This window comes from Scheffersomyces coipomensis (assembly GCF_036884675.1).
Source record: "Scheffersomyces coipomensis strain NRRL Y-17651 chromosome Unknown DFJ63scaffold_1, whole genome shotgun sequence".
Classification (NCBI taxonomy): Eukaryota; Fungi; Ascomycota; class Pichiomycetes; order Serinales; family Debaryomycetaceae; genus Scheffersomyces; species Scheffersomyces coipomensis.
This window is the reverse complement of record NW_027042892.1, coordinates 2,308,294-2,332,840: the sequence shown is the minus strand read 5'-3', so window position 1 is coordinate 2,332,840 and position 24,547 is coordinate 2,308,294. Positions and strand designations below refer to the sequence as shown.

The window sequence follows — 24,547 nt, the reverse complement described above, 5'->3', positions numbered from 1 at the left end:
AGTATCAAAATTAAATTTATTATAGGTCTAAACATATACTGATTGATCTTTAGATAGGAGCCATTGAAAGAATCATTTATAATGGACGAAGATGATGGCATGTTGTTAAATTTCGCTGCTCCTGATAGTGGGAGTAGTGTGAGAAGTAGTAAACCAGCTACCAAAGTTTCAGGTGGAAAATGGAAAGATCGTCGTAAGCTTCAATTGACATTACAAGGTAGAGGTAGAGTTATTAAAAAGGCCAATGGTGAAGCATCTGGAGTTAATAGTACCAAGATAGCGAAATCAAGAATAAATCCTGATAGAGAGGCTGCTATACATTCAAATGATTCAAAGGGCCCACCAGCCAAAAGAACTAAGTTCTCAGAATCAAATGGTGAATTTGGTGGTAAGAACAGTTCATACGTTTCCTCATTATTCACATCTAATGAAAAGAGTACATTGAAAAGTGAACCAGTAAAAGAAACTGTTACATATTTGGCTTCTAATGCTCCTTTAAAAGATGCTACTTCATTTGGTGGATTAGGTCTTAATGATAAATTAACCAAACATTTAGAAGAAACATTGAGATTCAAACATCCTACCAGTGTTCAAAAGTCAGTTATACCAAGCATGCTTACAAATGATAGAGATTTATTCATCAAGTCACAGACTGGTTCTGGTAAAACTTTATCGTTTGTATTACCTATAATTCATAAATTAATGATGGAAAATGAATCTAAAATCGTAAGAGAATCAGGATTGTTTGCTATCATTCTTACTCCAACAAGAGAATTGGCTACTCAAATCTATGGTGTTTTAGAATCTATTAGTCATTGTTGTCATACCATTGTCCCTGGTATTGTTATTGGTGGGGAAAAGAAAAAGTCAGAAAAAGCTAGAATTAGAAAAGGTGTTAATATATTAGTTGCTACTCCAGGTAGATTAGCTGATCATTTCGAAAATACAACTTCATTAAATATCGGACAATTAAGATGGATGATTTTAGATGAAGGTGATAAATTAGTCGAATTAGGTTTCCAAGAAACTATTACCAAAATTACAGATCAAATATCAAAGAGTTCTCAAATTATGGACACTTTAAATAAATGGCAAGGATTACCTTCCAAGAGAGTCAATATTTTATGTTCAGCCACCATGCAAGATAGCGTTAAAGAATTTGGTAACACTGTCTTAAATAATCCAGAAATGATCAATTTAGAAAGTAAAGGATTGGCTACTGAATTTTCAACCGATGAAGGTTCTAACACCACTGCACCAGATCAATTAATTCAAAGTATAATAGTCATACCGCCTAAGTTAAGATTGGTTGCATTAACTTCAATGTTGAAAAAATTCACCAAATCCCAAGATGAAGAACCTAAAAGATCAATTGTTTTCTTTTCATGTTCAGATTCAGTCAATTATCATTTCGAAGTATTTACTCGTCATGGTTATAACCCAACCAAAAAGAATAAAACTCAAGATGGAGAAGATAAAGAAGACATAGAAGAAGAAACTGATTCCAGTATAGCAACTGCTCCATTGATTAGCAAAGGAGCCACTGTCTATAAATTGCATGGTTCAATGACTCAACAATCAAGAACAAGCACATTAAATGCATTCATTAAAGATAAAACTTCCAAACATTGTATATTATTCTGTACCGATGTGGCTTCTCGTGGTCTTGATATGCCAAAGATTTCAAATGTTATAGAATATGATCCACCCTTTACAGTTGAAGATCATTTGCATAGAATTGGTAGATCTGCCAGAGTGGGTAATGAAGGTAATGCTGCCTTATTTTTACTCCCAGGTACCGAAGAAGGTTATGTTGATGGTAAACTTCAAGTTGTACATCCAAAAGAAGGATCATTAAAAATTGTTCCATACGAAAGAATCTTAGAAGAAGGTTTCGCTGAAGATGAAGAAACTGGAGAAGAAGGTGAAACCACTAAAAAGACTAAAAAGGTTGATCCAAAACATAAACAAGGTAAATGGGATATTCATGCTACCACTTGGCATTTAGATGTTGAAAGATGGTTATTAGAAGATACCGGAGCTCATGATAGAGCCGTTCAAGCTTTCACATCTCATATTAGAGCATATGCTACACATTTATCATCAGAAAGAAATTTCTTTAATGTTAAATTATTACATTTTGGTCATTTAGCTAAAAGTTTTGGATTAAGAGAAACCCCAAAGAGATTAGGTAAATCCGTAGGTACTAACATTGGTATTCAAGAAGGATCCAAAAAGTTCAAGAAGGAAGATCCAAGAAAGAAAATGTTAAGATTAGCCAAAATGGCAGTCAGATCTACAAGTTCAGAATTTAACTATTAGTCATGTATATATATTTATATTTTAAACTTCTTTTTTAATGTAACGCTTATGATGCAGTATTTCTATACCCTTCGATTTGCCATAATCCATGGTTTTCACCCAATAAATAACCAATATTTCTTCTTTGGTAATAATCACCTACTAACTCAATGTTTTCAATAACATCGTCTAATAAAATAGCCTTACCAATCGCTATCCCATCACCTAATCCAGGATGGCTGACATTGACTATATGTAAATGGAAATGATAGTATGATGGTTGATAATGAATGAATATTCTTACTTGATCTTTCTTTAATGGATATTTTTGTTCAATAATGGAAAGAATCGTTGATCTTAAATGCTTAAGGAAGCTAATGTCCAGTTTAGTTAAATCTCTGACCGATGATATATCTTTACGATTGACAATGGCACATAAATACAATGATTCCATATTTAACGTATCCCATTTCATATCAGGTAATAATACAAATCCAGATTCGGGATCTTTATCATGGTGGATGAAAGTTTCTGATTCTTTACCTTCAAATAAGATGTTGTAGACCCATTTTATTCTTGATCCTTTCATGGTTTCAATATATGGTACAACATACTTTTGATACATTTCTGGAGTTTCAATAATATAATGAAGCTTTTGAGTGCTATATTTCTTGATATGAGTTTCTGTGGCAGGATGGATTATATTCAACTTTGCAGCGGGGGATTGTTCTAAAGTCTGTTTCAATAACGCATTGGACCAGTAGTATACGTCATTCTGATTGATGATTTCAGCATCATTCACAAGATCTGTTAGTTTGAAATCATGGTCAGGAATGATGAAATGGGATTTTTCAATGTTGATGATTGCATCTTGATTATCAATTTTACCTAACAATACAATCGATTTGGTTTGCGGATTACCGGCCAATACCTTTTCAAATTGGAATTGTTTTATAAGATCCTGTACCGACATGATTGTATGGTGATTGAGTTAAACTGTCTGGATACCATCATAGAAAGGTTATATTCGTGAAGCACATCGATGTACTTGGTCGCAAAATGAGAGGGTAGTGCACTACTTCAAATCTGGGATCTATCTTTTTACAACCATATCCTTGCTTGATTTACATTTCAAAGGATAAGATTATTCTTATATTAGAGTTACATTGGTATGTTTTGTTCTATATACATGATAAATAAGGGGATCAATTATCTCCTTCCCCATTGGTCTCACCGTCATTATTATGATCCTCATCATGATCATCATGTTTTTCATCTTCATCATCCTCTTCATCATCATCATTCAAATCGATACAGACCCAACTAGGCCATGCGATTTCATCTCTTATGATTCTTCTTATTTGTTCAACTAAGAATTTCTCAACTTTACCTACATTTCTTAATACATTTTGTTCCAATTGACCGATTTCCGATTCAATTTTAATCTTTTTTATAATATCAATTCTTTCATTCATATTCTGATCAGAAACATAATCGACGAAATTCCCTCCACTAGTGGGATGAGCTGATAAAGGAGTTTCAACAGCTGGTGTGGTTTGATGGGGTGTAGAAGTACCAACCACATCTGCCGGTGTGGTGGCCGTAGTAGCAGTATTTGTTGAAGCTGAACTATTCGTACTGGTGAAGTAATCTGAAACAGAATCATTTATATCACAAAGGAATGAGAAATAAACACTTTTCTTTAAATATGCAATGGTGGCTAAGGCATGAATGACTAAATCTGTGATATGTAATTTAACTGGAAGTGAGATGAAATTAGGTGATGGATAATTCACTAATAAATTAGCAGTCAAGTCTAAGTATGCATTCCCATGATAATTGAATTCGACAATTAATTGAATATCATCGACATTTTTCATGGTTGCTTTCTTTAAACTTTGAATTCTTAAATTGTTTTTTAATACGTTCTGATTTAATATATTTGTTGGAGTTTCAGTTCCACCTGTTGATGTACCTAGACCAATTCCATTATAATTATGAAGATAAGTTTCTCGAGCTCTACCTAGGAAAGGAGGTGGTGTAAGTACTGGTTCTGGAGGAGGTTGTGGTGGGTTTGAACTTCCAAAAGTTGATAAGTCATCATGGTCATTAGTATAGTCATCATCTTCTTCATCGTCATCGTCGTCATCATCATCGTCATAATCATCGTAATCTCCATCATCTTCATACTTGGGTTTGGAATGTTCGAAATTATTGTAGATGTGATTATTAGGATTGAATTTCACATCTTGATTAGTATCAGTTTCAGTGCCTTCATCTTCATCTTCTTCGTCTTTATAGAACTCATCAAATGGATCACCAATATGTCTGATATTAACCTCAGGCAGAATATCTCCAAGACTGAAGTTATTAACGGATAGATCTGATATGTAAGATGGTAATGATATGCTTCTGAATTGATGATCTAGGAATTCCTTGATGGCATTGTTTATAGAATCATCAAGATTTAGTCTATCCCAATTTATATCAAATGACATGATTATATTTTATGTAAATGATATAGACAAATAGATATGTGATGGTGTGGAGCAATTATAGTTTGGGTTTAAGTTCGTATTATAGACATATATGAGTTGATAACGGATAATTTGGTTAATGATTGTAGTGGTTTAATATAAAGGGTTGATATTAGCATGTCATTTTTCATAAGGTAAACAAAATGCATGGATGTTTTTAACTGGGAAGATTTATGGATGTTTTGGATCTTGTCTTAATTTTTTGAATTGTCGCAATTGAATTCATGACATGACATAAATTATGTATGTGTTACAATTATATAAATCGAGACTCTTTCCAAAGGCCTATTTAGATCAATGATCATTTAAATAGCAAATAATAATTGCAAACCATGACCCGAAAAAGAAAAGAAACGACCATAAACGAGAAGTTTTAGACAAAGCAGGTCCAACAATTGAGGTAAAATGTTAATCCTAAACGTTTTACATACATTAGAGGGGTATAAACTATGGTATTATTCCAACCGATCGCAAACAAGTGAATGATTATAATGATGTTTAAAAAAAGGTATGGCTTGCGGACCCCCGCAAAGTTATAGTTCGTTAACTATATAAATCTCGAGACAGTGTTTATAACAATTAGAGATTAATTACTCCACTGGGACAACCATGACTGAAAATAAAAAATTACTCCGTGATTTCCTCCATTCGATATATAGCACAGATATTTCAAATATCCAATGGATGACTTTACCTTTAACCGTTAAAATGGGTATACATTATCACCAAGTAAACATACCGACGGACTAAACCAGATAACATCGTGTCAAATATTAAAATATTAAACATGAATCGTGGTACACTATGATTTATTATTATTATATAGCCTAAATGGATTAAAATAATATCAGCTCCCCCATCTCTTCCTGTATAGAATAAAAAGACTCATAAAAATAATACGAGTGAGAAGTCTCGCCTTTAAGACTCCATAGTTAAGAGAGGTGTTTTAATTCAATCGACCGGTTTTCAGTTGCGCCGTTTCCGGTTAAATTCAAACTCAAACTGTAACAAATAAAAAAAAAAAAGAAATTTAAAATAAAAAAAAAAAAAAATAAAAATTTTTCACAGCATACTTCTTCTGGGGTAATTATAGTACACACCTTACATAGTAAAGAGTATGAATCATATCATACACAGTTTTACATTACATTAATTTTTTATAGTAAAAATTTTAATTTGTATCATCATTTCTTTTTCATTAAGTTGATATTTGTTTTCTTTTTTCCTATTAGTTATACCTTGAATCAGTTATAAAATTAACTATTATCCTATAAGTTTTATAATTGAACTGGTACCCACTGTTTCAGAAGTCGTGAGCTTTTTCCTGTGTTTTTGTTTTTTTTGTGTGTTTAGTCATTATCACTTGATTGTGTCAAATTTATACTTTAGCCAGTTACTATTATCCTCCTCCTATCCTTAGATAGTTATCACTACACCTTACATTCCATTGCATCCTCCAAACTTATTCATTTTATCTATGGACAATACTTTATCATAATCATTTTAAATATCTTTTCATTTAAATCCATTTTTGCATTAATATAAATACATCTTCATTTGTACGTTATATTTCAAAAGATCATTTCGTTGTTGTTTTACCCTTATCATTCAAACAAGTATTCTATTCCCTTCGTTTGTCCTCAAAAAATCCCATTGTTCCTATTTCATTTTTAATCCTGTTTCATGATGATTGCTATTAATCCCATTCATATAATCGTGGTTGGTGCCGGTTTAATAGGCCCAAGACATGCTGAACATGTCATTAAAAATTCTCAAACTGAATTATTCGGAATTGTGGATCCATCCCCATCTGCCAAAGAAGTTGCTTCAAGATTAAATACTCTTTATTTCAAATGTATTAAAGATGTCATAGATTATTGTGAAGAAAATTCAATCCCTATACCAGATGGAGCTATTGTTGCTACTCCGAATCATACTCATGTGAAAGTAGCGGCTGAATTAGCATACTTTGGTATTCATCTTTTGGTTGAAAAACCATTAGGTTCAAACCCACAAGAAGCAAAAGCCTTGAAGGATTTTGCTAATTCTAAAAATGTTAAATTATTAGTGGGACATCATAGAAGATTTAATCCATTTATAATTGAAACCAAAAACCAACTACATAAAATTGGTAATATCATTGCTGTGCAGGGTACATGGACATTACGTAAACCACAATCATATTTCGATCAAAGTCCATGGAGAACAAATCATGAAACTGGTGGAGGTCCATTATTGATTAATTTAGTTCATGATTTAGATGTATTACAATTTTTATTTGGACCTATTGAAAAGATTTACGCTGAATTATTAAAAAAGCAAAGATTGGAATATTCCGATAATGTCGATGAAGGGGCTGCATTAACTATAAGATTTAAAAATGGTATAACTGGTACGTTTATATGTTCAGATAATGTTACATCACCATTTAATTTCGAATGTGGTACTGGTGAAAATCCAACTATCCCATTACATGAAGATTTACAAGGGTTTTATAGAATTTTTGGTTCAAAGGGGACATTATCTGTACCCGATTTGAACTTATTTCATCAAGCTGACGATAAAGAAGAAGAACAATCCACCACTACTGGTGATAAATCATGGTTACATCCTATTGAAAAGAAGTCACTTATCGATATCAATGAACTCCGCACATTACAACCCTTTGATTTACAATTGAATCATTTCGTTGATATCATAAGAGGTAAAGCTGAACCATTATGTACAGCCGATGATGGAATCTCAGCTTCATTATGTATTGAAGCCGTTTTAAAATCAATCGAAACTGATATCCCTCAATATATTGCTGATATGAAATCTATCTCACCAGATTATCATGCTTTGGGTTATGTTCATGATAAAACTGTTCAAGCTACCGTTACTACTAATACTAACACTAAGTAATGGATTCGCATGTTGATATATATACTTTATAAATATTCAATCTAAAAATTATACGTACGTTTATGAAATAAAGCTTATCTACAATTGTAATGATTTATAAAAAGTAACCGACATGTATTAAAGAAGTAAAAGTCATAAATTTTATGGCATACACTATAGATAATTCGCCCAAAACATAAAAAATAGATGTATAAAAAAGAAGAGAGACGTATAAAAAACGTTAGAAATAGACACTAAAACCTAAAAAAACTAATAAAAGACAGACAAGATCAAGGGTAAGACCTAACTAAAATGGATGACCGTTAATAACTTCAACACTCTTCTTGTATCCATTATTTTCATATTTGATATTGGTGATTGGAACACCGTCATCTCTCTTAATGACACTTTCTTGAACTTTAATTGAATCGACAACTTCACCATTTAATTTTTGTTCATGTTTAGATTCGAAACTAGCTTTGATACTATCTTTATCTGGTTTATCGGCGATTTCAGATTTTGTTTCAGATAAATTGATTGGGAATCCAGTTGAAGAAGATACTTTTAAAGCAGAAAGTTTAGTCTTGTTATCAATGAAATCAAATTTATCATCTTTAGTTGAGATGTAGACCAAGTTTAATTCTGATGATTTCACTTGACCAATTGGACCACCTGGTCTAGTTGAAGTTCTTTCTGATTTAGTTAAGATGGTGAAAAGCTCAGATTTTGATTCAACAGTATAAGAAACAGTTGAATTATCCTTCAAGGTGAATTGGAATTGAGTGGTGGTATTTGATTTAACTCTATTTTTAGCAATTTCATTCTTAGTAGCTGGAGACCATGGAGAATATTGAGGTGGGTTCTTGAAGATACCAGAGTTGGTTTGTTCAGTAGTTGGGATAGAAACAATACCAGTTGAATTTGAGATTAAATCAGATTGATTCCATAAGAATAAATTACCACTAACAAACCATGAATCAGCTAAGATTTGATTTTCACCTTTAGTGATTGGAGATGGAATACCATTGAAGATTGGAGTAGTGGTTAAACCATTGATTGGAGAAGTAACAAAGATTTCTAAAGTTGATTCATCAGCCCATAAAGTTGGTAAAACATTAATTAAATCAATTTCAAAAGTTAAACCAACAAAATTACCAAAATCAACGACAGGATCGAAATTTTGAGAAGTTAAGGAGTCAGAATGGTATAAAGTTGGTTTTGGAATGATGGAGTTAACATAAACATCATTAATGAAAATGTTTAAGTGTCTTAATGGATCATCATCATTCTTGAAATAACCAATTTCTTCTTTGGAAACAGAAACGAATAAGTTTAATTTAGCAATGGTGGTTGAAGATGAAACTTTTGGTAAAGTAACTTTAAATTGATCAACATTAGGTAAATTGAATGGTTTGTTGTTTTCAGTTACTAATGGATAAATCTTAGTTGGAGGTTTTGAAGAAACGAACAAATCTTCAGCGGAAACTAAAGATGATTTTTTGTTATCTTCAGCTTGAGCAATGGATTTGGTTAAAGTTAAACTTAAGGATACATCAACTAATTCAACTGAACCTTCTAACACGGTAATAGAGAATTTTCTATTTTTGTTTAATAAGGAGATGAAATCAGTGATATTGGAATAAGTAGAACTGAAAGTGAAGGAATCAGATTTACCATATGGAGTTGAAGTTCTCCATACTGGGAATTCATCAATAGAGATTTCAATAACAGCAAATGAATCAATTAAATCTAAAGTGATGACATTTTTATTAGTGAAATTTAAAGTTAAATAAGCACCATCGAAATTAGATTCATTTTTAGCAGGATGATGGAATTTAGAAGTTAAACCATCAGCTAATTCTTCATCATCAAAGATAACAGTGGTATTATAAGATTCGAAATTGGTTAAAGCAATTGGAGGTTGGATTTCATAAATAATGGAAGTTGCAACTGATGGAGTATTAACAGAATCTTGTGGTTTTGAAGGGATTAAGAAATCAGGAATTGGGAAACCAAAGATAATCAATTCAGTCTTTGGAGTAGCAATACTTGAAAGGAAATAGAAGTAACCTAACACGAATAAACCAACCACCGAAATAATTTGAAAAATAACTCTGGTACGATTTTGCTTTCTTGATTTATTACTTAAAATAGGAACGGTTTCACCACCATCTCTTTCTAAATCTTGAAGCACTTTAAGATCTTTGCCAACGAATTCTTCTGACATTGTAAGTATGAATTGTATATGATGATACTATTGATAATTGATTCAAATAAGTAATTAAATGAAAAAATTTAAGGATAGTTCTATATTTTATATGAAAAGTGAAAATTACTTTAAATTACGAAAGTGGTTGTGGACCAACCGGTGCTCCGATTTAAAATTGCTGCGTTTTCACACATCGTAAATTTTTAGCTGTGAAAAGTTTTTTTTAGTTAGTGCGAACCGGTAATTTACGGTAAACCGGTCAATCAATCAAATTTAGGGAGAAACAAAAAGCGCATCCACCACAGTCCAGGGACAAATTTAGTGACAGTGTACCTTTGGAACAAATAACAAATTAGTGACTGACTAAAAAAGTCGGTATTCTCCGTTTGTGGTGAAATTTAAAGTCTAATTTGAAATTTGTAATGAATGAATTTGCAACAATTAATATCTAATCACAACTTATCAATATGTAGTTTCAAAATTGACATCATACCTTGTTGAATAAAAGGATCTGTGCTGTAAAAATTATGCACTGACGATTCTTTACAGTGATGGATAATTAGCGACCAAAATTTTAAAATGTTTCACATTTCCATATTAGTGATGAGGAGTAAAATTCTAATGATAGATCATATTTTATTCAAAACTGATGGAAATATATTCTGAAACGTTCCATAGAGGTAAGTAGAGAAGGGTTGTATTAACCAACATAGGATTGATAATATGAAAATCAATGAATCAACTACAAACCATAATTGGTGATGTATAACATTTATAATGTACATTAAATAGATACCAAGGTTAGATACAAGAAATAAAGAATATACAAGATCAATTTAACAAAAAAGACCACATGACAGAATCATGCTAAGTCTCCTATATAGGTTAGTAGATCTAAAAGGGAGGTTAGTACAAATAATGACCTAAATAAATATCATAAGTTAGTTTTCTAAGGATGTAAAGCAACAAAAATATGATTAAATTTTTCCTGCAAAAATTTCACCAAACACTACTCTTAAAGGTCTAGTTTCATAAAGAAGACTCAAGATGAAATATAAATTTAATTTAAAGGATTGGTGAAAGTCCAAGGGGTAATTACACATTTTGATCTCCAAAGTTAAGTCACATGACTAAATCTTTGTTTGTTTTACATGGAGGAATCTATCGTTTATAATATGTGTTACAAATGCATTTGAATAATCATTTTAATAGTACATCTATTGGTAGTAACTTCAGTCCCCTATGTGGTGGAGTAGTTAATGATAGGATATGTCCTAGATTAGATTAGTTGTTACATAACTACCTTGATATATGGTAGCTTTATAGTGAAAAATCGATCAATCCTGTATATAAGTTCAAGCCAGTAAAAATTATTTAAATTTTTATGACCAAACCGAATTGAGAAATAATCAAAAGTCAACATATACCATTGATCATATCATATCAAATCATATACTATCATATCCGTCATATCATGTCTAAGTTCGTGTTACCTACTGCTTTGAAGGAATTAAGATTCCATTTATCTCAAACTGGAGATGCTTCAATTCCATTAAGAAAATTCTTGGTTAATAATTATAGTTCATTAAAAACAAGTCTGAATAATCAATTACCAATTTTAATTAGAGAAAGTTTTGGTGTTCCTCCAAGTATCATTGCTAGATTTGAAAAGGGTAAAGAAATCAAGTATAACTTGGAAGGTTTAGATGAAAAAGGTATTTCTAAAGCTTTACAAGATTTATTAAAAAATTAGATGAAAACAAGTCCTTATTTAGCTCATCATATATACACATTCACTTCATTTCATTCAGCATATATTCCATTCCCACCCCCGTTCACTTTGTACTATAGAGTCTCCTTTTATTACATTTATTTATATAGTTTATATTAAATATATTGCATTTACATATAATTTACTTTTACTTTCTCAAATATTACTCTTTACATAATCATTACCAAATTGATAAACTCCCCATCCTAAACTAAGCATTTCATCATTATACAATTCTTTAATTGGTTGTTTATTATCATTAACACCACTAGCAACAACTACAGGTACGAAATGTTCTAATGTTGGATGAGATGAGAATAATAATTGTCTAGCTTTAGCATCTGTTTTTAAATGATTTAAAGCAGTTAATAAATCCGTTGAGGAATTAGTTAAAGTCTTGGTTAATAATTGATTGAATGGTTTGGCATATGGCATGGTTTGACCTGGTTGATTGAATGATTTCCCTAAGTCGCGTAGATTATGAACTGACATACCTGAAGTAACAATCAAACCAGTTAAATATTTATCCTTCTCAGAATCATATAATAATTGATCAGAAAATTTACTCAACACTTGACCTAATTTATAACTAGCTTCAAAGTCATGATCATCTGCAGGTAATGAAACTTGAATAATAGCAGTATCAGGTAAATCCAATGCATCTTCGTCGAAATCTTCTGCTTTTTGAAATGTTTTAGTTAACAAATTATATGGGCTAAAAGCAACTTTAAATGGAACCCAAACTCCATGATCGATACCACCACGTTTAGTCAATTTACTTTTTATTCCATTAGCAATCAACTCGTTTTTGATTTGTTCACTAACATACTTCGAATTCAATGTTGGAAATTTCTCTTTATACATATAATCAGGGAATCCATAAAAATCATAAATTAATTGATTAATATTCTGATCTTTTTCTTCAGGAACGGAGATTTCAATAAGATCAGATTGGGAAGCTTGCCAATGAGCTGATACCACAATGATATAATCTGGTTTCCATTTGGTTTTAATAGTTGTACCTAATTTTTTAATCATATTATAAGCACCTTTATTTCCAAAATCATCATTTTCATACATAAATGTAGGACCTCCATGACTGAAAAAGTAAGTTGGGAATGGATTTGGATTCTTAATAAACTTGGCTACAGTTGAAGTTGTTGATGAAACAGCAGTTGCACTCATATTATCTGTAATTGTGGATGTGGATGTAGTTGTGGATGTGGTCGTGGTATAGTAATAATAACTTACTATAGATAACAATACAGGTAAAAAGAAGTATAAATTCATCTAAACATAGAGCAAGTGAATAACAACAAGTTTGAATAATGTAATGATGGTGAAATCTACTTCAATTTATACTATCGTATCATTATGACAATCATCACCTTTATGATTCAATCCTCTTCAAGTCTAGTCCCAGACGTTTATGGCAGCCAACCAAAAGATTTGGATGGTTTTGTGATTTTAGTAATTTTACCAATTTGCTTATAAATGAAAAAAAACAGATCATGTGACTTAACATGTGATTTCGTTTTTGCAATTATATTTAAGAAATGGAAGTCTCTTATTCCCAGGTATGACACCACTAGTACTAGTATCGAAACCAATGTCATAAACATTGGCAGGTAAATAAAAATCTGTTGGAATTCCTCTAAAGTAACACTCAGAAGCATCAATAGTTAATAAGTTATTAGTATATGATTCCAGTGATTGTTTGAATATAGCTATATCCATTGCAAAAAACTTATTGACTAATATCTAGATATTTGACGTTGGGAGGTGGTAACCAATCGACGATTCCTTCATGGGGAATGCAGTTTGTATCTAATTCCAATGTTGTCAAGTTGATTAATTGGTTCCAATGTTTGTTGAATTGAGAATCATTGTATTCCTCTAAACTTTGAATACTATTATTATTCAAAATTAAGGTTGTTAATGAGGGAGGGAATAGACACTGCTTTATGGAATGTAAGCAATTAGAAAGAGTTAAATCTGATAACATTTGGGGAAATATAATCTTACTTTCAGTCAGATTATATAATTTAACCGAAGTTAACATTATGGTTTCTAATGATTCAGGAAACGTAATTTCTGGAATTGATTGTTCATTCAAACTAATATCATATGGAACTTTCCCTATAATTTCAAGACATTCTAAACTTGAAGGTAAATTGGTTATTAATAGGTCATGTTTGAAATTGTTATATTTCAATTTTAAATCTGTTAGATGGATAGGCCAATTTGATAATTCAATTTGACTGATATCACTTGATTCATAACCTGAACACATTTTCAAATTAATATACTTTCCCCTTTCAGGCCATGAAAAATGTTGAACAATATCTTTGAATTTACATGACTCAAAGAACATTCTTTCTAACGAAATTGGTATCTTTATGGGAGAATCAAATTCCCCATGTTTAATAGTTAAACTTTGCAAATTCCTAAAATGGTGAAACTGTTTCAATTCCGGTAGATGCTCAACTATCAAATAATCCACTAGAGTAGATTCTAACTGTTCCAAAACATATTTAAAATTTTGCGTTTTAGCTAATGTTTTTGGTAATTGTTCTTTAGCTTTGGGTTTTTCAATATTGAATTGAGCAAATATCATTTGTTTAGTTGACCTGTTATAAAACTTCATTTCTAGCCTTGTCAAATTTGAAAGATGAAGTATATCATTTGGTATACTAATCTGCGCCCCGTAAACGCTCAAGTCATAACGTAATCGGATTTTAATATATTTGATGATTTTTAAAATCTTAGCATCATCATGCAATACCTGTTTTATAGCATGTTGACTGGTACTGATAAGAATACTTTGAGGAACATAATTGGGAGGTAAACGTCTCACATAAATTGATTCAGTTAATGTATTTATTGTAGAAGTCATATACCTATTTAAATTAGGATGGTTTGTGCTCAAGATGATATCATCTATGAATTCATCATAAACTGGTGGTTCAAATAAGGATGTATTCATTAGAAATTGAATTCTTGAAGTCGGTAAGTCGTCAATTATATCAATTATTATATCATTAGGAAATGCTAAGAAATATCTACTTAGGAATTGACCATTATAATCCATCTTAACGGTTGATTTATTGAACTAGCTGTTTAAAAAAATTATCAAATGATCGATTCTATACACACATCATTTATCTGCAAAATATAATGCGCCCTTATGCATTTGCTACAAAATTTACTGAAACTCGAGTTGGACTACAATATATTCAATTTTTGGTTTAATTTGATTTTATTAGTTAAAAGGGCAAAAATAACAACTAAATTAACTACAACATCGATTGACTAAAATAAATCTAAAGTATATTGATTCAGATTACAAATTATAGTTATACTCTTAAGTTAGCCTTTCTTTGAGAGTAAATTAAATTATCTATCTTCTTCTGTAAGTTATTAAAATCAGCACACTGACATTTGACATAGATAGATTTAATATTATCAGGTAAATAAAAATCTCTCAGTAAAGAACCAATGTCACAATGACTTATATCAATGTGTTCTAGTTCCTTGGTATAGTGTTTTGCAATTGGTTTAAACAAATTAATACTCAACTGACGTATTCCATTGTAACTTAAATCTAAATACTGAACATTAGGAGGTGGCAACCATCCTTCTATTCCATTATAGCCAATAGAATTGTTGGACAATATCAATTGTTTCAAGTTGATTAATTGATACCAATCTTTATTCATTTTCTCATTTTCATAAATGGCTAAATCAATTATACCATCAGAATCCAATTTTAAATACTCTAATGTCGGAGGGAATATACTGTAACACAAGGAAAATACACTTCGGGAAACAGTCAAGTGTATTAGTTTTGGAGGAAATTGAACGAATCCTTCATTATAAAGTATAACATTTTCAAGTTTTAAAGTGGTTAACGATTCAGGGAACTCTATCTGTAGGTTCAGTGAATCTGACAAAACGACTCTTTTTCCACCCATCTCATTTATTTCAAGATGTACTAAGCAAGAAGGTAAAGCACCCACCGGTAATTTTTCCAACCCACTCTTGATTATAATTAACTTTTGTAAATTAACTGGCCATTCGTATATGCTAACATTTTGTTTCCATGAAATATTTGAACATTCTTCAATATGGATAGTTTTTAGACCCGCTGGCCAATGAGGTATTCTTGCATCATCATGATAAAAGTTGCATCTTATGAAGGATACATCTTCTAAAGTGCTTGGAAAAGTCACTAGAGAAGTGAATGATTCCAAGTTAATATGTAAAGACTTCAAATTGGTGAAATGGTTAAATTTAGTTAATTGGAACACTTTCGAAAACTTCAAGCCGTAGATTGATAAAGGTAAATTTTCACATATATGATTTAAATTTTGTGGTTTACCTAAAGTTTGGGAAAACTTTTGTAGATCGTTACAGTTAGAAAACGTTGGTGAGATATATTGTAAATCCTCGAGTAAATAAAACTTAATGGTTACCAGTGTTAAATTTGAAAGTTGAGTAAGTTTCTTAGATATTGTGATGTTTGGTGGATCCTTTAAATCAACAGTCAAAACAAGTCTAATATCGTTTAACAATTTGAAATAATCGAAATTATCAATGATATATTTTGATACATCATGAGTTGTTCCCTCAATATTAACAACTCTAGGCAGATAATTATCAGAGATATGATCCAAAAGAATCCATGTGTTATTCACTTTTGCACTCACATATGCATTTTGATCACCGCATCTTAATATTTGGATACAACCTATGAATTCATCATAAACAGGTGGTTCAAATAAATTTGAATTCATAAAGAACTCAATAGCTTTAGGCGGTAAACCTTTAATAATTTCAATTATGATATCATTGGGTAATAGTAAGAAGTACTTACTTAAGAATTTTTCACCGTAATCCATCAAATCTTGTAAATTGATAATTTCCAACATAAAGAATCAAGTATCATAATCCTGGTTAGAATTTAAATATTCATGACAATTGTGCAGGTAAAGATTTTGCAGACAATTTTAAGCATAACAAAATTCTGTAGAATGTCGTGAATGGAATGATTGTACAAACTGCTCATAACTCATTGTACAGGAATTGCTATGGTCTACTGTTAAGAATTAAAGAATGATTATATTGTTAATGTAGCAAAAAGACTTCATTCATTGGACTTGTAAATTATTTAAGTTAGTTTAAACTACAATGTATGCCAGTAAGATCTTTTTCTTCTAGATTTACCAGTGGGTTCTATCTGAGAATCAATTATGGCGTTTACCTTCTTTTGCAAAGCATTCTCTGTACGATAAAACCCCAATATGTCAATAAATTCAACATTGTCAGGTATGTAAAGATCTTCGGGCAAAGAATCAATGGGCGATGTTGTATACGACCTTAAATTAATATACTTCAAATTATTTGTAAATTCTTTCAGAGAAAATTTAAACAATGCTATATCCATAGAAGTTATATCATTTCCACTTGCATCAAAATATTCTAAGTTAGGAGGTGGTATCCAATATACCACACCTTCATGGCATAGACTATTACTATTTAATTTCAAGGTCTTCAAGTTGATTAATTTATGCCAGTGTGTACCCCTTTCAAGATTGTTGTATTCGGTTAAGCTTTCGATGGTATTGAGATTAAAGTTTAAATATTCTAATGATGTAGGAAATATGCATTGATTCAAGGATTTTAAACTATTAGCTATAGTCAAACGTTTTAAATTGGGTGGAAATTCAATGATTTCAACATGAGAAAGATAAATTGAAGAAATTCTTATAATCGCTAATGATTCAGGAAAAATTATGTGTTTATCAATTGTATGAGAGATTAAGCTGAGATAATCTTCGGCTTGATCAGTAATTTCAAGATATTCTAAGAAAGGAGGTAATTCACACACTATAGAACCTCTGACATCATTATTTTGTAGGTATATCTCTTTTAATTTTAAAGGCCAAACGCCTAAATTAATGTGACGAGGGTCATGGAAACAGTCATGAGAACAATCTTTAATACAAATACTCTTTAAATTTTCAGACCATTCAGGAAAACTTTCTTCGTATTCAAACTCACATTTTAAAAAGAATACCTCTTCTAAACTATTGGGTAAAATTACTGGATTTTCAAAAGTTTGTAGACTAATGCATAATGATTTTAAATTAGTAAACTGGTCGTACTCTAATATTTCTATCGGGGTTGAAACTTGCAACCAATGAACTGATATGGGTAAATTTTTATAAACATTCTTAAAGTTTTGTGGTTCACTCAAAAGTTGAGGAAGTTCTTGTAACATTAATAAATCATCACTATTAGTAATGTTGACTGATGATGAGATATTTTCCTTAGAGTCTTGTAAATTAAACTGAATTGTTAATTTTGTTAAATTTTGAAGCTGGATTATCTCTTTAGAAGTTTCTATGCTCGGTGGATTGTTTAAATCAACAATTAAGGAAATTCTAATATCTTTAACCAATTTTATGAATTGAGAGTCAAGTACCATACATTCTGCCATTTGTTGAGAATTTATTTGTATACGAATACTTTTAGGAATATAATTATAAGGGAGACTTTCCAATGAAAGTTCAGTGTCTTTTACAGTAAAAGTCATAGATCTTGGTATACCAATTTGAGTAGTGGATATGTTGATACGACTTATGAATACGTCATAAATGGGAGGTTCAAATAGTTTTATATTCATAAAAAATTGAATGTGTCGAGGTGGTAATAATTTGAAGATTTCAATTAAGATATCATTAGGAAGTAATAGGAAGTAATTCCTTAGGAATTGTTCAGTTTTCATATTGATAAGTCAAATGAATATAATGATGAAAGTTGATTATTGAATCGTACATTTGATACTTATATATAAGTTTATAATTAAGCATATATATGTCTGCAAAATCAATTACATACGTTTATATGCTTATACTTACCTAATTTTCTGCTTATGTAATCGTCATAGAAAGTTGCAATTATAATTAGATACAATTGATAAGGCTTTATGAATAACAGTCATTGAAGCAACGAAAAGATGTATGGGTCACTGAATCAATGAATGAATGACTGGCATGATCTACAAAGGGTTCATTCATAATAGTTGTAGAATATATGGTTAATTGAACCATCGGTTAGTAATTGAGTTAATATTAAATTATCACAAGAGTATATAAATAAATAACTAGTAAATCCAATTTAATTGACTCATTTTGAATCATCAATCAGCCGTGATCATCAATCAATAGAATAAATCAAAATAGATAGTAGTAACCCTAGTTATACCCTAATAAACGATCCGATGATCATTAATTAAATTGATCACCAAATATGACTCCACAGTTTTCCACTATTAAAAGAAATTCTCAACCCTCGATCCGAGAAACGTGACATACGCGTGACTGACACATAATAAATCATCCGGAACAGTTTAGCCGTTTCTGGATTCCAATGGACGTTCCTGTATACAGTCTGATTAAGTGATACGATCCGAAACTTAAAAGAAATAAAATAAAATAAAAAATAAATTTATGACAGGCATAACAAAAAAGCAATAAAACCGGTATAAGGGACGAGATGAATTGATAAGTTAAAATTGGCTAATTACTATTTAAACCTTTTACATTTTCCATTTATTGATCTTTATACTATATCGTCATACTATTTACTTATTATTTTATCATTATATAACAATCAATCCATTGCATATCATATCATATCTTATCACTTAATATGCCTGATTTCACATCAATAAAGGAATCAAAACCTTATAAAATCATAAAAACTGTAATAGACTTCCTCATCAAACAATGGTTTTTTGTGGTATTGGGGTGTTTGGTCGCTATAGCTCACTCTTATCCCAACTTTGCCAGACAAGGGGGGTTAATTAGAGCAGAATATACCATTGGTTATGGTGCAGTGGCTGTTATTTTCTTAATTAGTGGATTATCAATGTCAACTAAAGATTTAGCTAAAAATACCCTTAATTGGAGAGCTCATTTCACCGTGTTATCCACATCATTCCTTATCACTAGTTCAATCATTTATGGTTTAGCTACTGCCATTAGAGCCAGTAATGATGCTGAAATTAATGATTGGTTATTAGTTGGATTAATCGTTACTCATGCTTGTCCAACCACTGTTTCTTCAAATGTGGTGATGACAAAACAAGCTCATGGTAATGATATCTTAACTTTGTGTGAAGTCTTCATTGGTAATATCTTGGGAGCATTCGTAACTCCAGCTCTTTTACAATTATATATGACAGGAGGCTGGGAATTTGGTAATCCAAGTCATCAAGCAGGTGGTGATCATACTATTACAGATTTATATAAATCAACTATGAAACAATTAGGTTTATCAGTGTTCGTACCTCTTTTTGTGGGTCAAGTGATTCAAAATTTATTCAATAAACAAACTAAGTGGTGTTTATCAACTTTCAAATTAGCTAAAGTTGGTTCATTCATGTTGATCTTAATTATGTTCCAATCATTCTCCACTGCCTTTTATCAAGATGCTTTCACTAAAGTAAGTCATGTCTCAATCATATTCTTAGTATTCTTCAATATCGGTATTTACTTATTCTTCACCGTTTTAACTTTCTTTTATGCTAGACCAATCTTTATCAAAAGAATATTTAATCATCCTCCAGATGAAAATTCAACTAGATTATATACCATCACTTATAAGATCTTCAGACCATTCTACTATAGTAGAAAAGATACTGTCGCTATCATGTTATGTGGACCTGCTAAAACTGCAGCTTTAGGTGTATCATTAGTATCATCTCAATATGGTTCTGATAATCCAAATTTAGGTATTATTTTAGTCCCATTAGTGTTATATCAATCTGAACAAGTTATTTCTGCTCAAGTGTTGACTAATTTCATGAAAAAATGGATTCACGCTGAAGAACTTAAAGAAGATGCTGAAAATAATCTCCCACCAAAGAATATCGATGGTAATGGGAATGAAGTAGATGATAGTGCCGATGTTAATGACGAAGATGATGATAGTTCCGATCATGTGTTAAGACATGAAACTTCCATTTCAAACGATTCAAACGACCATAAATCAAGAGATATAGCTATAGTTCGTGAGTGATAATTTTACATTCTCTTTTCCTAAATATTTATTAAACGCATTCTTCTTCCTTCTATATAATACCTTCCTCTACATTTTTTAGATTTCATATAGACCAACCTTTTATCCCCTTAATATATTAATAGACTTAATTTATTTCAAAATCCAAATTCACCTAATTTAATTTCTAAATCATTGATAACATTCTCAAGATCCTTTTTATTATCAATTAATGCTTGCAATTCGTCAAATCTACGAGATTTCGTATATTCTTTAATCATAGATTCAATTAAGAATTTTTGTTCGTTCATAACCATCAATTGTTCTCGTAATTCTCGAATTTGTTTCTTTGTAAGTTTAACCTGTGGAGAATCATCAAGTTCGACGTCAGTAGTCAGATTGGTCGATGAGTTGTTTGATTGTTGTTGTTGACGCTTTTGTAATTGGATGGACCGCAATTTCGATTCTTGTCTCTCTTTAAAACTCTCATTCAATAACTTATACTTTAATAAACTATCTTGAAGGAAGATAATTAACATTTGATAAATATTATTAATCAATCGTTTATAAGCTTGATATTCGGATGAAACGACATAAATCTCTTGTTGGGGCATGAAAAACATATTTCGGAATTGAGCTGTCAGATTCTCAAATTCTTTAAGTTGGTTGATTAGTTTATTTCCAATTTTCATTTCTTCTTCTTCATCTGTAATAGTTTGAGGTTCAACTTTTTGAAATTGTTCATATTTATTTAGTAACACCTCAATCTGATGCTTTTGAATCAATTTAGATTCATAAGCTTTAAAAATCTTATGCTGTTTCTTTTCATCGCCATCTTCAACTTCTTCTGCTTCACCCTTGTGATGATGATGACTTAACTTCCAATCATATAATAATGCATTCTTACAATCAACACAGCATCGAAATTTAATCGAATCATCTTTAACAACCTCATCCCAATTCAACTTCACATACTGAGAATAATTCAAATTAGTTAATCTCTCAAGCAACTTCGATATAGGAACCACTATTGAACAACTTTTACGATACCCATAAGGATCATCACAAACAATCTTTCCACATAATCGACAATGATGTTTTCTCAATAATAAACTAAACTTGATATAACATATGGAACAATTACTTATCCCTTGATCATCTTGCCAATTATCTAATCCCGGAATCTCTTTCTCTGCTTCATCTATAGCCCACCAATCTGAAAGAATTGATATAGCAGCTCCACCACCAGAGACTTGATTTTTCTTCTTATGTTTCTTTTCTTGAGATTCCACTTCAGTTAAATAATTCGTCAATTTAATAAACCTCTTTTGAATCTTATTCCTATTCAATTGATTCTCATCGGTCCGAGTTTGACGTTTTCGATTGAATTCAGCCGTAAGATCTTTACTCCATGCCATGGTACCTTCTTTAAGATCAGGTTTATCGTTATAACATCGTTGACAACATTTACACCATACGCCTTCTGATGTACTATCATAAACAGGTAACTTCTCTGATCCCATTTTTAATTTAATCTTGTATTCGGTATGTTCATTACAATATAATAATCCACATTTTCGACAATTAGTCAATCCATTCTTGATATTCAAAGTCTTATTACAACCAGTCAATGAGCATATCGTGGATGATTGAGATTGATGCTGCCAATGACTTCTTGATATACGCGGTTTATGAGGATGATGTGATTGATTAGGATGCGGACTGGTAGGACGATGCGAAGATGAAGATGCTGGCGGAGTGACTGATCGTTCAGATACATCACTTAAACTGAATCCAATATTATTATCCAATAAATCAAGATTGATTTTCTTCTTCTTGGGACTAATGATGGTATTTCGTTTAGGAGGTGATTCAATTGATGTATTTGAATCATTAGAATGCATATCGTCAATATGTTGATTTAATTGATGTAGATTAACCATTTCCTCATTACATATAGGACAAGCTATCGAATGTTTGGGATTATCAAATGCAGTTGACGTAGGTAGTACATTTGTTGTACTGGTGGCTGATGTATCTGGTACACTAGATGATTCTGAATCAGTAGTATTAACTCGAGTTGGACTAGTCACGATAGGTAGGATATCTTTATCATTACTAATCTGATGATTGGATTCACTTGAATCTAATTGCAATTCTTCTGGTTTTGAAACAGAGCCCAATACCCGTTTCAGCTTTGGATTCAGTGGTATATCGGAACTCATCGTGGTTTAATTCATCCTTTTATACCTTTGGCTGCCTAATATTTACTCCAGATAATTTTGGCTAGCCGGTTTATTTTTATTTTTCGTGATACTGCGAATTAATTTGATTACTGCTAAAAAATTATTTATATTTATCATTACTGTTGCTACTATTACTACTGCACTTTAACTAATACTATCGTTATATCATCAGCTTTACCACCCAAGTATTTCTGACCTGTTAATCTTGATAATTCTTGTGCGAAAGCACTTGGGAAATTAGGATCTTTGGATACTTTAACTACTTCCTTAACAAATGTTTTTGCAATGGTATCAAGATTATTCTTCTTACCTTCTATTTGATCTTTTAAAAAGAGTTCTATATCTTTAGGAATAATATTGTCAGTGACACCATCAGTGGCAAACATTATAATATCATCACTTTTCAAATCCCAAGTATATTCATCAGCTACAGCTGGTGAATCTATTATATATCTTCTACCTTCTAATTCTGCTTGTTTTATTATTTGAGGAGGAATCTTTGCTAATTGATATGGAGTATTGAAATTATGAGTTTGGAATTTGGTTTCATTTATTAATTGATAATTTCTAAATAATCCACACCATGAATCACCTAAATTCGCTACTTTTAAAGTTTTATCAGGTGAAATTATACCGAAACATGCCGTAGTACCACCAATCTCCACTTTTGGAGAAGTTGATATATCATCAAATGCAAGGGATAACAATTGTTTAGGAGTTATTTGACTTCTATCATTCAAGGATTCAAATTTCAATTTCATTGAGGCACATAATTCTCTTGATATAGCTGATGAATCATAACCTGCTTCTGACCAACCACCAACTCCATCAGCTACTCCCAATGTGATATATCCATCTTCGAATTGTTTAGACACAAAAAGGTTATCTTCTCCACTTGGTGATTGTAGAGCTGGACTTGGTTTATTATGCTTCTTTTTAAATAAATTTGATTCTTCACGATCTTTAGGTTGATAAGCCACAGCTACATCATAATTCTTTAAAGTATGGATTGAATTGTCATAGTTAGATGCAGCTGCTGATGAAGTTGAAGTACTAGCAGAATTAGAAGCTGAAGTACTGAAATTCTTAGAGCTTCCACTGCCACTTGATTTAGCTGAAGTTGATGAAAAACTAAATGATCTAGTAGTTCTTAAAGCTGTTCTAGGACCAAAAGTACGACCAATTGGTATACTACTTCTCTTTGCTATATATGACAACAGCATTGATACGATAACTATTAAAAAGCAAACAATAACAATATGAAATCGTCTTATATTAACCATTTACCCCAATGTTCTTCATAGTTTGAACTTTTTCTGTTTGTCTGTCTGTCTAAATTAATATATCACTGTTGTTATATACAGTCCTGGTTCTATCCAATCAAAATTATCAACAACCAAAAAAAAAAATTAGTTCGAAAATTGAAAAAAAAAAATATTGAACTAAGCTGAACTGAAGTTAACTCAATTGATACTATTGAAGCTTTCATTCAAAAACTACATATATATATATATTCAACACATATCCATATAAG

At 31.1% G+C, this 24,547-nt stretch overlaps 12 protein-coding genes across 12 annotated transcripts; 3 read left to right on the top strand and 9 right to left on the bottom strand. All coding sequences in view use genetic code 12, as the record gives it.

The window, feature by feature from the left end:
• Nucleotides 1-81: 81 nt before the first annotated feature.
• On the top strand, nt 82-2,322 carry DBP7 (putative ATP-dependent RNA helicase; the record flags this gene model as incomplete). Its single annotated transcript, XM_064904625.1, has 1 exon — nt 82-2,322. The coding sequence occupies one exon, from the start codon at nt 82-84 to the stop codon at nt 2,320-2,322; it is 2,241 nt and encodes a 746-aa protein (XP_064765195.1).
• A 23-nt stretch (nt 2,323-2,345) lies between these two features.
• DFJ63DRAFT_36108 (5'-(N(7)-methyl 5'-triphosphoguanosine)-(mRNA) diphosphatase) lies at nt 2,346-3,523 on the bottom strand. The gene has a single exon (XM_064908809.1). The coding sequence runs from the start codon at nt 3,272-3,274 to the stop codon at nt 2,369-2,371; it is 906 nt and encodes a 301-aa protein (XP_064765194.1). The 5' UTR covers nt 3,275-3,523; the 3' UTR covers nt 2,346-2,368.
• Nucleotides 3,507-4,799, bottom strand: DFJ63DRAFT_310999 (ERMES complex subunit; the record flags this gene model as incomplete). Its single annotated transcript, XM_064905680.1, has 1 exon — nt 3,507-4,799. One exon carries the CDS (start codon nt 4,797-4,799, stop codon nt 3,507-3,509), a length of 1,293 nt encoding a protein of 430 aa, XP_064765193.1.
• Nucleotides 4,800-6,524: 1,725 nt separating this feature from the next.
• On the top strand, nt 6,525-7,742 carry DFJ63DRAFT_333316 (uncharacterized protein; the record flags this gene model as incomplete). Its single annotated transcript, XM_064907835.1, has 1 exon — nt 6,525-7,742. One exon carries the CDS (start codon nt 6,525-6,527, stop codon nt 7,740-7,742), a length of 1,218 nt encoding a protein of 405 aa, XP_064765192.1.
• Nucleotides 7,743-8,028: 286 nt separating this feature from the next.
• DFJ63DRAFT_333315 (uncharacterized protein) lies at nt 8,029-9,948 on the bottom strand (the record flags this gene model as incomplete). Its single annotated transcript, XM_064907834.1, has 1 exon — nt 8,029-9,948. One exon carries the CDS (start codon nt 9,946-9,948, stop codon nt 8,029-8,031), a length of 1,920 nt encoding a protein of 639 aa, XP_064765191.1.
• A 1,909-nt stretch (nt 9,949-11,857) lies between these two features.
• DFJ63DRAFT_282690 (uncharacterized protein) lies at nt 11,858-12,886 on the bottom strand (the record flags this gene model as incomplete). The annotated part of the gene is made up of 1 exon (XM_064904668.1): nt 11,858-12,886. One exon carries the CDS (start codon nt 12,884-12,886, stop codon nt 11,858-11,860), a length of 1,029 nt encoding a protein of 342 aa, XP_064765190.1.
• Nucleotides 12,887-13,448: 562 nt separating this feature from the next.
• Nucleotides 13,449-14,792, bottom strand: DFJ63DRAFT_310995 (uncharacterized protein; the record flags this gene model as incomplete). The annotated part of the gene is made up of 1 exon (XM_064905679.1): nt 13,449-14,792. One exon carries the CDS (start codon nt 14,790-14,792, stop codon nt 13,449-13,451), a length of 1,344 nt encoding a protein of 447 aa, XP_064765189.1.
• A 265-nt stretch (nt 14,793-15,057) lies between these two features.
• DFJ63DRAFT_310994 (uncharacterized protein) lies at nt 15,058-16,632 on the bottom strand (the record flags this gene model as incomplete). The annotated part of the gene is made up of 1 exon (XM_064905678.1): nt 15,058-16,632. The coding sequence occupies one exon, from the start codon at nt 16,630-16,632 to the stop codon at nt 15,058-15,060; it is 1,575 nt and encodes a 524-aa protein (XP_064765188.1).
• Nucleotides 16,633-16,886: 254 nt separating this feature from the next.
• DFJ63DRAFT_310993 (uncharacterized protein) lies at nt 16,887-18,491 on the bottom strand (the record flags this gene model as incomplete). Its single annotated transcript, XM_064905677.1, has 1 exon — nt 16,887-18,491. The coding sequence occupies one exon, from the start codon at nt 18,489-18,491 to the stop codon at nt 16,887-16,889; it is 1,605 nt and encodes a 534-aa protein (XP_064765187.1).
• Nucleotides 18,492-18,954: 463 nt separating this feature from the next.
• Nucleotides 18,955-20,857, top strand: RCH1 (Rch1p). The gene has a single exon (XM_064908796.1). The coding sequence runs from the start codon at nt 19,418-19,420 to the stop codon at nt 20,786-20,788; it is 1,371 nt and encodes a 456-aa protein (XP_064765186.1). The 5' UTR covers nt 18,955-19,417; the 3' UTR covers nt 20,789-20,857.
• A 68-nt stretch (nt 20,858-20,925) lies between these two features.
• Nucleotides 20,926-22,992, bottom strand: PEP7 (Pep7p; the record flags this gene model as incomplete). The annotated part of the gene is made up of 1 exon (XM_064905676.1): nt 20,926-22,992. The coding sequence occupies one exon, from the start codon at nt 22,990-22,992 to the stop codon at nt 20,926-20,928; it is 2,067 nt and encodes a 688-aa protein (XP_064765185.1).
• Nucleotides 22,993-23,147: 155 nt separating this feature from the next.
• On the bottom strand, nt 23,148-24,461 carry PTC7 (type 2C protein phosphatase; the record flags this gene model as incomplete). Its single annotated transcript, XM_064905458.1, has 2 exons — nt 24,119-24,461; nt 23,148-24,082 (listed from the first exon to the last, which is right to left on the bottom strand). Exons 1-2 carry the CDS (start codon nt 24,294-24,296, stop codon nt 23,148-23,150), a joined length of 1,113 nt encoding a protein of 370 aa, XP_064765184.1. The 5' UTR covers nt 24,297-24,461.
• Nucleotides 24,462-24,547: the final 86 nt, after the last annotated feature.